Source organism: Peromyscus californicus, unplaced genomic scaffold, assembly GCF_007827085.1.
Source record: "Peromyscus californicus insignis strain IS unplaced genomic scaffold, ASM782708v3 Scaffold_13__1_contigs__length_99412109, whole genome shotgun sequence".
Classification (NCBI taxonomy): domain Eukaryota; kingdom Metazoa; phylum Chordata; class Mammalia; order Rodentia; family Cricetidae; genus Peromyscus; species Peromyscus californicus.
In genome coordinates, this window is record NW_026294424.1 from 1,124,251 (window position 1) to 1,136,412 (window position 12,162).

The 12,162-nt window shown below is 45.4% G+C and overlaps 1 protein-coding gene across 1 annotated transcript in view; it reads left to right on the forward strand.

Annotated features, from left to right (window-relative positions):
• Positions 1-12,162, forward strand: part of Stk32b (serine/threonine kinase 32B) — a 250,280-nt gene that overhangs the window by 81,895 nt on the left and 156,223 nt on the right. The window contains exon 3 of the mRNA XM_052736050.1: positions 3,786-3,937. Coding sequence (XP_052592010.1) covers positions 3,786-3,937 — 152 coding nt within the window. The remainder of the gene's footprint in view (positions 1-3,785; positions 3,938-12,162) is intronic.

The window sequence follows — 12,162 nt, forward strand, 5'->3', positions numbered from 1 at the left end:
TGTTTCTTAGCTATTTGTATTTCATCTTTTGAGAACTCTGTTTAGTTACATGTTCCAATTTTTAATTAGGTGGTTTGTTTTCTTGCTATTTAATTTTCCAAGATCTTTGCATATTCTAGATACTAACGCTCCATCAGATGTATAGCTGATGAAGACTTTTCCCCCATTCTATAGTGGGTTGCTGCTTCACTTGAATAACGGTGTCCTTTGTGTACAGAAGCTTTTGAGTTTCTGAGGCCCATTTATCAATTGCTCTTAATGCCTGCACGGCCAGGTCTCTTTCAGAAAGTTTGTTTTTTCTGCACTTATAAGCTGGACTGTTTCTACACTCTCTCCTCTATCAGGTTCAGTGTATCAGATCTTATATTGAAGTCCTTGATCCATTTGGAGTTGAGTTTTGTGAAAGGTGAGGCCAGTACCATGCTATTTTTATTGCTATAGCTCTAAGATGTAACTCGAAATCAAGGACGGTGATACCTCCAGCAGTATTTTTATTGCTTGGGATTGTTTTGGTTACCCTAGGTCTTTTGTGTTTCCATATGAATTTTGAGATGGGTTTTTTCAATTTCTGTGAAGAATTGCATTGGAATTTTTCTGTGGATTGAATTGCATCTGTAAATTGCTTTTGGAAGGATGCTCTGCCATGAGTGTGAGAGGTCTTTCCATCTTCTGATATCTTTTCCAATGTCTTAAATATAGGCCTTTTACTCCCTTGGTCAGATTTTTTTTTTTTTTTTTTTTTTTTTTTTTTTTTTGGTTTTTCGAGACAGGGTTTCTCTGTGTAGCTTTGCGCCTTTCCTGGAACTCACTTGGTAGTCCAGGCTGGCCTCGAACTCACAGAGATCCGCCTGGCTCTGCCTCCTGAGTGCTGGGATTAAAGGCGTGCGCCACCACCGCCCGGCCCTTGGTCAGATTTTTTTCCAAGATTTTTTTAAAGGTTTATTATAAACAGTATTGTTTCCCTTATTTCTTTTTCTGGTGTGTTTCTCATCTATATATAGGAAAGTTTCTCTCTCTCTCTCTCTCTCTCTCTCTCTCTCTCTCTCTCTCTCTCTCTGTGTGTGTGTATTTTATATCCTACTACTTTGTTGAACATATTCATCAGCTAGAGAGGTTTTCTGGTGGAATCTTTAAGGTTTTTCATATATAGAGCCATATAGTCTGGAAATAAAGATACTTTGATCTCCTCTTTTCCTGTTTGTAGTTATATCTTCAACTTGTCTTACTGCTCTAGCTAAGACTTCAAGCACTATATTGCTCAAAGGTGAAGAGAGTGGGCACCCTTGTCTTGTTTCTGATTGTAGTGAAAATGCTTTAAGTTTTTCCACAGTTTAACATGATGTTGGCTATGGACTTGTTGTAAATGTCCTTATTGCATTGTTATGTGTACCCTATATCTCTAATTTTTCCAGGGCTTTTTATCATGAAGGAATGTTGGGTTTTGTCAAGACCATTCTGCATCTAAGGAGATGATTATGTGGTTTCTGTTCTTGAGACTATTTATGTGGTGAATTACAATGATTGATTTACATATGCTGAACCATTCTCGGATCTCTGGGATATCAACTTCATCATAGTGGATAATCTTTTGGATGTTTCTTGAATGTGGTTTGCAAGTATTTCATTGAGAATTTTTGTGTCTGTGTTCATCATGGAGATTGGCTCATAATTCACTTTTTGTGTTGTTGTTGGAGCTTAATCTACATTGGGTATCAGGGTAATACTCAATTTGTAGAAGGATTTTGGAAGTGTTTTCAGGTTTGAGGGGTTGGTGGAGAGATTTTTAAGAACCAGAGGTAGTAGACATCTTCAAGGAGACAAGATTTCAAGACATGAGAGGGCTACTGCACTCATGGACTCACAGCAGCTGTGACTGCTGCATACATAAGACCCACACAAGATCAAGCCAGCCCAAACCCCAGCATGGATGTGGGAGGGGCTCATGAAGGCTCACCCCTCTCTGGGAATCAATTAGCAAGTAATGGCTGTCGAGGGGAGGAGACTCAGTTTTCTTCCAAGATGGGGTCCCTGGGAGGCTGCCTTGCTCTGGTAGATTGTTCTACACCCACAGACAGTAGGTGGAGTCCGGGAGTTTAAAAAAGAGCACATGGAATTGAGAATAGAGGTGATGAGTTAGAGGAGAAATTAGAGGGGAGGAAGAAAGGATGTGGTTGAACAAACTACATCATATGCATGTAGGAAATCTCAAATAATATATAAAAAGAGGATTTCTGGGTGTTAAGGGAGTATAACACATAGTGTGGATATCCTGGACAGGTGGAGTGGGAAAAGTGTGAGGTGGTAGTATACTAAAATGATGGGCAATTCAGAATTTATGAGCGATTTATCTCTGGAGGTTTTCACTTAATATTTTCAGACCACTGTTGACTGTGGGTAACTGAAACCAAGTGTAGTTGTTGATTTTCTTCTTGTGGTAACTAAATACCTCTCAGGAAGCAACTGAAAAGGCATGGCTCATTTTGCTTAAAGTGATCCAGTGCATCATGGAGGGCATGGCAAGGAAGCAAACGCTCCATGGTGGCAGGAGGGTGTGTATCTAGGACTCCTCAAATTTTAGAGGAACAGGAAGCAGGCAGGGACCAGGAAGTGTAACTGGGCCATAAAACCCCAAGGTCCAGCCCTAATAAACCACTTCCTCCAGCAAGACTTACTAACTAAAGGGTCTACAACCTCCCCAAACAGCACCACCTGCTGGGGATCAAGTGTTCAAACATCTGAGCCTATAGGGGGACATTCCACATTCAAAGAACTCTGTCCTTGGTCCCCATAGTGTCATGGTTATCTCATACTGAAAAATACATTCATTCCAACTTCAAAAGTTCCCATAGTCCTTATCTGTCCCCACACTGCTCAAAAGTCCAAAGTCTCTTCTGAGGCTCAATACAACCCAACTCTATAAAATAAAAACAAAATCAACTCACACACTTCTAATATACAAGGCGCAGAGCAAACATTCCAATTGCAGAAGAGAAGAACTGAAGGACAACAAGGAAAGATTGGACCAAAGCAAGACTGAAGCCCATCATGGCAAACACCAAATCCTCAGCTCTGCATGAAGCATCTGAGGCTTGTGCTGGCATCATGTGGGCTCCAGCAGGCTTCCGTTTTCTGACCTCTTTTCCAGTTCTGCTGGCTGTGCACAGAGAGCTTCTCTCTTGAGCTGGCTCCCTTCTGTTCCTCCAGGTTTTCTCAAATGTCCCAGGAATGAGGTCACTGGGGCAGGGTGTGTAGTATGCACACACAACTACCTATGGGGTGATCCTAGGACCAGGCAAAGCATACATGCACAGGTGTCCCCATGGCTATATTCTCTGGAGGTGAGGTTTTTATTGTGACTGTACAGTGTGTCCTGGGTTGCAGCTTCCGGAATCTGAGGGGATCCACAGCATGTGTGCATGCATGCCAGGGTCATAGTCTGTGGCATACATGCTTGAAAACTGTAGTCCCTAGTACCTTTGTTGGACTGTGAGCTTCTAGAGGGCAGGACTGCTCCTTCCATCTTCTGAATCTATGACTGCATTTCCAAGTGTTGAGTGAGTCCACAGTCAACACTCACTGTTTACATTTAAATGCCAGATCTGGTCTGGTGCCTTCCCTGTAGATACAGAGAGACTTAGCCAAGCTGCTTTACAAGCGATTGGAATGGATGAAACTGAGGCATGAAATGGAATGTCAGTGAGGGGTTGACATTCCTCCTCCTCCTCCTCCTCCTCCTCCTCTTCCCCCACCTGTCCTGAGTGTTGCTCCCTTGGGCTGTCTTGCAGGTATGCATCGTGCAGAAGAGAGACACGAAGAAGATGTATGCCATGAAGTACATGAACAAGCAGAAGTGTGTGGAGCGGGATGAGGTGCGGAACGTGTTTCGGGAGCTGCAGATCATGCAGGGATTGGAGCACCCATTCCTGGTGAACCTGTGGTGAGTGGGGAGGTGGCTTGTACCCTGAAGGTACTTTCCTGGCACTGCCAGAGGGAAAGGATCCAGGTGTCTGGGTTTACAGCCGCCCAAGTATCCCATAGGATACATTCACCAGTGAGCCTTCAAGCATTCATTTCCATTTTGTTCTCTGATTGAGTGAATCAGAAGTGAAAATAGATTTGTTTTTGTGTATTTGAGTAAGTATTTCATAAGAATGCTAAATGGTATCCAGTGTTTTAGGAAGTCCCACACATTGTGTGAATGGCAAGAAGGACCTGGAGCCGGTGTTTCACTCCATATAGTACGGCTACCCTGAATGGAGCTGCTATATTCCATCTCCTGAATCCGACACCCCATCTATTATAGACCATGTTTCTGGAACTTTCTCTCCATTCCATCCCTGAACATCATTTCCAGTTTGAATTTGGATCCTAGAAATGCCTACCTGCTGATGATTCCCTGCCTCTGGGCCTTTGCATGTGGTATTTCCTTTTGCTTTAGTCAGGTACTCCAACGTCCTCCATTGTTCCTGAGGCTCCACTTGTGCTTTCCAGGCAGGCACCCTCATGAATGTCTTCCTATTTCCCTATTATCCCCACCTCACAGATAAGGCCTCTGATTCATGTTTCTCGTCAGTGGACAGTTAGGACTTGAAGGCACACTGTCTGCCTTCATGGGCTCCACCTAACTCCTTAACTGGACACTTCCTAGTTTGCCAAATGCCCTTCCCATCTTCTCCTCCCTTCTTGTTGCCCAGCATGGCCCTTTTGCCCTTCTGGAAGTGTGAGCAGTGTGGAGATGTTTGTTGGGTTCATAAGGACACCCTGCCTTGTATTAATTGTATGCCAGCTCTGGGGTTCAGTTCGTAGAAGGTGAATTACTGCAGCCTTGCAAAGGCTTACTCTCATCATTCTTCCCCAGTGACAGGCTCTGTGATTGGCACCAGAGGAAGCCTAGCATTGATTAGTTTCCATGACAGCTTTGCCTCTGTGGAATGAATGATCTGTGCTCCTGATCTGTGATAACCCAAGCCGAGCTGTCAGGTGCAATATTTTTACCTGGTTAAAGTGAAACTGTGGTCCTCTCCCGGGATTAAGACAATCCTCGCAAAGGAGAAAGAGGAAGAAGAATTGTGAGACAGAGAGTGGGGGTAGTGTAGTGTCTGGGGGAGCCCTAGGTAGGGACAGGATAAGGGAAGGGGACAAGGGAGCCCAATATTCTTCCTCCAAGCCTAACCTCATTGGTTCTGGATCCAGCCTTATAAATATCAGCAAGGAGGCAGCTGTGGACCAAAGGGATCCCAAACCAGATCCCAATTTTGATGGGGAGATTGAGGATCAAGAGGCAGATGGATTATATCATAATCTGACAGAACTGTGTACTTCTAGGAGGAAGAGAATGAAAGCCACAGGAGGGGGAGGAAAGGAGAGGAAGAGAGAGGGGATGAAGGAGGAAAGGAGGGAAGAGAAAGGGAGGGAGGAAGAAGAGAGAGAGCCAGGGGAGGAAAAGGGAGAGAGAATATATAATGCTGATGTCTTCAAGCCAGGAGAGAAACCATCACCAGAATTGACCATGCTGGCTGTCTGACTCTGGAACCTCATCCTCCAGAGTTGGGAGCAGTAAGCAGCCCAGTGTACAGCCCTTATGTGGCATCTTGTGCTGGGGAAGGCACAGGCTTTGAGGGCAAGCCCACTTGCCTTTCTGTGTCTATTTCCTAACCTGTAAAGTCAAAGAGAAAGGATGGTGATGTTGTGGTATTGTTTACAGATCAAATGAGTGATCAGAACCAAGTAATCTGCTTTGTATTAGACAGGGATACCTCTTTCATGAGTGATTTCCATAGTTACCAGGGTGCTTCCAGGCTGGCTCTGGTTGAGCATCCCTCCATATTGGGTCACTTCACACCTCCCTGCATGGATTTAACTCCTCCCCCGTCCCTCAGCATTGGACATGAGGACTTTGGAAGATATACCTTGGGTTTTGGGTACCAGGTTGTTAGTTTGATTAAAGGTTGGTGGCTAGACAATTTATTCACATTTTCCTCGTGTGCTTGAAGTTCATTTCCATCACCCTCACTGGCTGTATTTACTAGACTCACTGTTAAAAGGCATTGTAGAACTGGGTAAGGGAGACACTTGCTACCATTTAGACAAAGCAGCTGTGAGAGTGAGCACCTTACAGGACAGGAAGAAGACAGGTCCTGTGCAGTGAGCACCAAGAATATAGTATAGATTCGCTGTATATAATAAGCTATACCTTGACCGACTAAGGTGTCCTTCAAGAGGAAGCCATTTATCAAGGACTATTTAGCGTTATTTAGCTTATTAATATACATCAGCTGTCTTCTGCTATGAAATATACTACTAGACATTATGGCAAACAGTTTAGCTTCTCGGACCTACTGCTAATCCATTAGGTAACACGCCTATAGGGCCTAGGAAACAGGCAGGCTGTAGATGCATAGCTTTGTTTCTTGTGCAAATGAAGCTCAGACCTCTCTTCCCCAGACAGGGAAAACAGCATTTCAGAGTAATTGACTCAGAACAAAGGAGGTTTTTGCATAACCAGGTTCAGTAAAGCCTGGGACAGGATTCCTGGGCAGAACAGAGTCCATGGCCAGGAGAGAAAGGATAGGGCAGTTTCAGTAGATGGTAGGCAGAGTCCTGTGGGTGGAGAGAGGAGAGGAAGACAGAGTTCCCCAGAGCCAGGGGTAAGGAACAAGGAAGAAAAGATGGAGGATGAAGGAACAGAAGACGAAGATGAGTTCAAAAGCACAGGAGCTTAGTTAGGACAATGAGAAGACAGAAAAAATAGGGACAGAGAGGAGCTGTAAATGAGGATAGAGATGAAGCTGTATGGATAGAATTTTGTCTTAGAGAAATAAAGTAAACAGATGAAAGAGCATGGTGTACATAGATTCTTTCCCCTCAGATAACCCCACATTAGATGTAGCATCTTCCCTAGGACCCTGGGAGGGATTTTCTCAGGGCAGGCCCTTGGGAAAATTCTGTTAGTCCTAAACTTAGTGTTAATACTTGTCATAGCAACAATGTTTATAGAACCTTCTATGAGTAGACATAGGACAAATCAAGACCAAGATATCCATATGCCACCCTGAAACTTTTTATTAGACCAAGATTATGGGAAGCATTTAAAGACAGTTTCTCTGGGTGAAGCAGGGAGATGAGAAGAAGGCTAAGGAGAGGACTGGAAGCCCCCAAGAATCTGTGGCAAAGGATCTGCCCTTTGTAGAAGACTGCTACCATTTTCTTATAAGTAATCCCAGACAGCTCCCAAGCTAGTGTGTACATGCAACACCATAGTCAGCCTTGCCAGTCTATCTGACAGGGCAAATCTTAGCAAAATGCTGATCTGACTTATGGATGAAACATCACTGTCTGCTGTGAGTTAATCCTTCTGTATACTGTGAATATGTATTATTCTCATTGGTTAATAATGAAGCTGATTAGCCTATAGCAAGGCAGGATAAAGTTAGTTGGGAAAGTCAAACTGAGAATGAGGAAATGAAGAGGAGTGGAATCAGAGAGTTGCCAGCCAGATGGAGAATGAGTCAGATACAGAAAATGGGGTAGAGGTAAAAGTCACATGCCAAAAAAAAAAAAAAAAAAAAGCCACATGCCTCAGAGCAGCACATAGATTAATAGAAACGGGTTAAGTTGTAAGAGCTAGTTAGTAATAAGCCTGAGCTATTGGCCGAGCATTTATAATTTATATTAAGCCTCTGAGTGATTATTTGGGAGCAGGTGGTCTGGACAGGAAAACTCTGCCTACAGCTGTCAATCTGAAAGTACACAGAATGATGTCCATCCAGGCTGAGCTCTGATACAGTGTTCAGTCTGTCTATCCCACCCTTCTGTTGTAGCTATTACAAATGTACCATCTTGGTACATTTTTACTGCAGCCATATGAGTAGTCTGTAACTAAGTGAGAACCAAGACCCACAGTGCTCACCTCTCCAGGCCCTGATCCACCTGTTCTGCTGCTGGAACTCTACTACTCAGAATTTCCTGGAATGCTTACTCTTTCTTCTGCAAGTGTCCATGTAACAGGCAATTGTGCACTAGACTCCTGGTGGAGGCCAGACACTGTCTTGTTTTCTAAGTATCCAGAGATGGAATAGCTTTGCATCCTCCCTTAGCAGTGCTCCACTCATGGAGGGTCTCAGTCTTCCTGCTTCATTGTGCCTCATGTCCAGTACACAGGGAATCAGTATTGTTATGGTTGCCTGGTGCTCTGGTAGATACAGTGCTAGAACTGAGAGCAATCATGACCTCTATCTTCCACAGCTGGCAGAGGACAGAAGTCAGGCCCACACTGGCAGCATCATATTGCCCTTTCCTCCCCCATACTCTCTAGTCACTCTCCCTAGTATCCGTATCATTACTAACATCGTGAGATTCCATGGTGTCCTGGGGACCAAGACGCACCCTGGTCAAGCCCTGACACATAGGAGGACAATGCTGTGAGATTTTTACAATTCTAACTGTTATGTCATTAGCTTCCATGTATCCAGGACACTTCCATCACCATGGTAACCTCTGGCATCAGAGGACGAGGCTCTGCTGTCTTGTCCATGGCTCTTTCTCACCCTGGACTGTCCTAACAAGTGCAGTGCCCTTGGTGTCTTTGGCTCAAGCTTTGAAGATTCCAGGTTTCCATTCTCCTTGTGGTGGTCAGGGGCTGCTGTTCTGAAGAGGGAGGGCTATGAGTATGGTCAGGGGCTACTGTTCAGAAGGGAGGACTATGAGTGTGAGCCACATGACTCACCAGGTATACCTTGACACTCAGAGAGTTGTGTGACACTCAGCGCTCAGGAGGGGTCCAGCTGGGCCAGGGGGATTGGCTGTGTATGTTAGGAAATTACTGAGGGACCCAAAAGCCTGCTAAGGAACAATACAAGAGTCACGTGCCCAATCCGGGACTCCGTGGATCCTCTGGCTGTGTTGAGGTGACACAGCATGGCACCTTCATGCAGATTTCTCTGACCCCTTTCTATGTTTTCCTGTAACTAAACCTCGGAGTTAATATCACCTCATGTATGTATTTGCTACTTTCCTTCTTGTGGTGGCCAAATACCAGATGGAAGCAGCCAAAAGGGGAGGGATGAATTTTGGTTCATAGTTTGAGGGATTACAGTCCATCGTGGCAGGAAGGAGGGGGATCGGGGCTCTGTCTGAGGTAGCAGGCACTGGTGGAATGACTTGTTACATCTCAGCAGATCAGGAAGCAGGGAATTCAGCAGGATACAGGACCAGGCTATCGTCCATACAGCCCACCCTCTAGTCTCTCACTTGCTCCAGCTGGGGATCAATTTCCAAGGACCCCACAACTTCCTCCAATAGCATCAACTGATTGGTTGTACAATCACATGAACCAGTGGGGACACTTCCCACTGAAATCACAGCACCATGCTTTTCAACCATTGTAGTGACAGTGATTTATTGTGAGGCTTTTCCTTTTTGATCTCAGCAAAGCCTCAGTACGTCTTATGAGATGGACATTTTCATCTCCAGCTTACAGTTGGAGAGGCCGAGGCCAAGGGGGTTAAATTATTCACATACGACTACAAGCTCACCCAAGGCAGCTCTGAGATAAGAAGCCAGAGTACACTAGTAAATTCTTAACAGCCAGCTCTCCCAGGGGTAGGGAAAGGGGGCAATCCCTGGTCCCCAGTGTTTTTCATTCTCGGAGAAGTAGATGCACCCATTGTCAATTTTGATCTAGCAAGCTGATGTCAGACAGCTTGCAAATTTCTGAAAATTTCGCAGTTGATTTTCAGTGTGCCAACAAGCTGGCTCCTGAATATCTTGATCTAAGATATGTGGCTCCATAGCCTGGTCTAAGATACGTGGAGCTTTTGTAAGTGGGCTCATAGCTAAGCCTCTAAAATATCAAGATAAGAGAGGAATGCATCTCAACATGATCAAAAGGATGATGAGTAGGTGCCAGGTAGAGTAGTGGAGGCAGGAAATGGTCCATGCTCTTGATGGGTGCATATCCTTTGAAAGGCCTCAGTTTTCTCACCTGTAAAATGGGGAGAACAATCCCATCCCTTCCGTGGTCTAGGAGCTCAGGCCAATTGAGATCCTGGGGGTGACAGTTTTTTTGGAAATTCTGAAGTGTCATGCCATGTACATTTTTATACTTCCTTTTGAGAAAGCCTGAAGCATTGATAACAATTGATACAATGGCTCATGATTTGTATGCATGAAATTGCTGCCAGGAGGCAGGAAAAAATGCATAGATAAAGCTCATGAATGTTCAGTGACCAAGAGATCTTATGTTAAGCTCATATTCCAAAGAGCACCAAAATTGCACTAGAATGTAATACATTTTAATGGGAAGCCTTCACCTGCTTGAGTCAGAGTAATTAAATGGGGATGGCAGAGCCTTGGATCCCTATGTTTCAAAGTCACAAGGCAGCCTCCTACCATCCCCATACTCTGGTCCCACAAATCTTTATCCCACAGATGCTGCCTCTGCCTGGGGTGATTTTCTCAGGACACCTGCCTGACAACCCCTTTGCCAATTTCACATCTCAACTATTGCCAGGCTTCCAATCAAGTTAAATCTGCATCAGTCAGCACCGTGTCTCCACAGCTTTTGAGCACTCTGCCTGTTCGAGGCTGAGAAGTCCAAGAGCGTGGCACCGGCATCTTCTGAGTGATGCATCAAGGTGTGGTAGGGGATACTGTGTAGTGAGAGAGAGGAAGCTAGGCTCAGGTCTCCCTTCCTGCTTTTATATGCCCCCCATGACATCACGGGCAGCCCAACCTCAGCACCAAATCTAACCCTAATTACTTCCCAAGGGCCCCAGATCCAGACCCCACTAAGACAAATCTGGAGGCTGTGTCTCCAACCCATGACATTGGGGGACCCACTCATATCACAGTAGCATCTAATAGGATATGTCGAGACCCAGCTTTCACATTTCTTTACCCTCCTGCCCTCAGAGGATTGTTCCTGCACCCCTGTTTTCTCCCTGCCTTGTTGATTGTGAACAATATGATCTCAGCCACTGCTCCTTCTGAGGCTTAGCTGATCCTCCCTGAGGACTGGTGGAACGTGGTGTGAAATGGGAACAGGTACATGATGAGTATCTTCCACAGCTTTGCAGGGTCTCTTCGGCGCTTTCTCTCTGAGCCTGATCTTAAGCACATACTTGGCTCCCCCTCTCTATCACTTTCTATCTGCAGACTTGGGCTGCTCCCCTGCATTACCTCTCAGCCCTCCCTAGATAGATCTCCAGCCTTATACCCGTGCAAAGTTGAAAGAAAAGGAACGCACTGAACACACTTTGGTCACTTTAGGCTTAGATGAAAGAGTAGAGCTCAGAGGGTGGGGGAAAATCCCCAGCACATGTGGGTCACTCTATGGAGGACTCCACTGTAACACATTTGTCTGATTCCAAAGTCTGAGCAGGGTCTGCCTCCCAGGTCCATAGAAGCCTCTCACCCAGCAACTTTCAGACACAGTCAGCAGAAGTAGCAGGTATATGGGGCTCCTCCAGGGCACCTTCAGTGGCTGGGTTTGTCCATGACAGCTGGGTCAGCACCAACATGCTGGGCCCTGCCCTGCACAGAGCAACTACCAGTGCCCCAAGGGACTTCACAGCTGGGCTTAGGTTCTTATTTTGAGTCATATTATAGTGGTCATTTGTAAGTGAGAAGAGTCTTCAAGGATGGTGACACGAGAATCATTGTCCCTAATACTATGTGAGGACTTCAGAATATGTGCTGATTTTGAAGACAAACGTGCACCAGACACTTCCTTCCTGATCCCTCCCAGGCTCCATCTGTACATACTTCGGGTCCTGGTCCCTGTCAGACTTCCCTGAAGGTTTTCATCAGAAGATCATGAAGGAGAGCCAACAGTCAGCCTGTTCCTCTGTGGGGCCACCTGGCTTCTGGCCTCCTTCAGTTCCTGGGCATCCCCTGACACGTTGCCCTGTGTTAGAGAATTGTGTCCTGTAAGCAAAAATAGCTTCTGTCTTCATCAGCTGATCTGTGCATGCTTCCAAGAGTCCACCACAACTGGTCCTGTTGACTGTTGGCTTCCTTCTGAAGAGGGTCGGGGGAGTCATTGAGCCCTCTCCTGAGATTTCAGTTGCTTCTCCCAGCAATTTGTATGTAACTCTGCCCTGATTACATGTGGCCTGATTCCATGTGCCCTCCATCTTGAGGGAGGTACAAAAGTGTATAGGT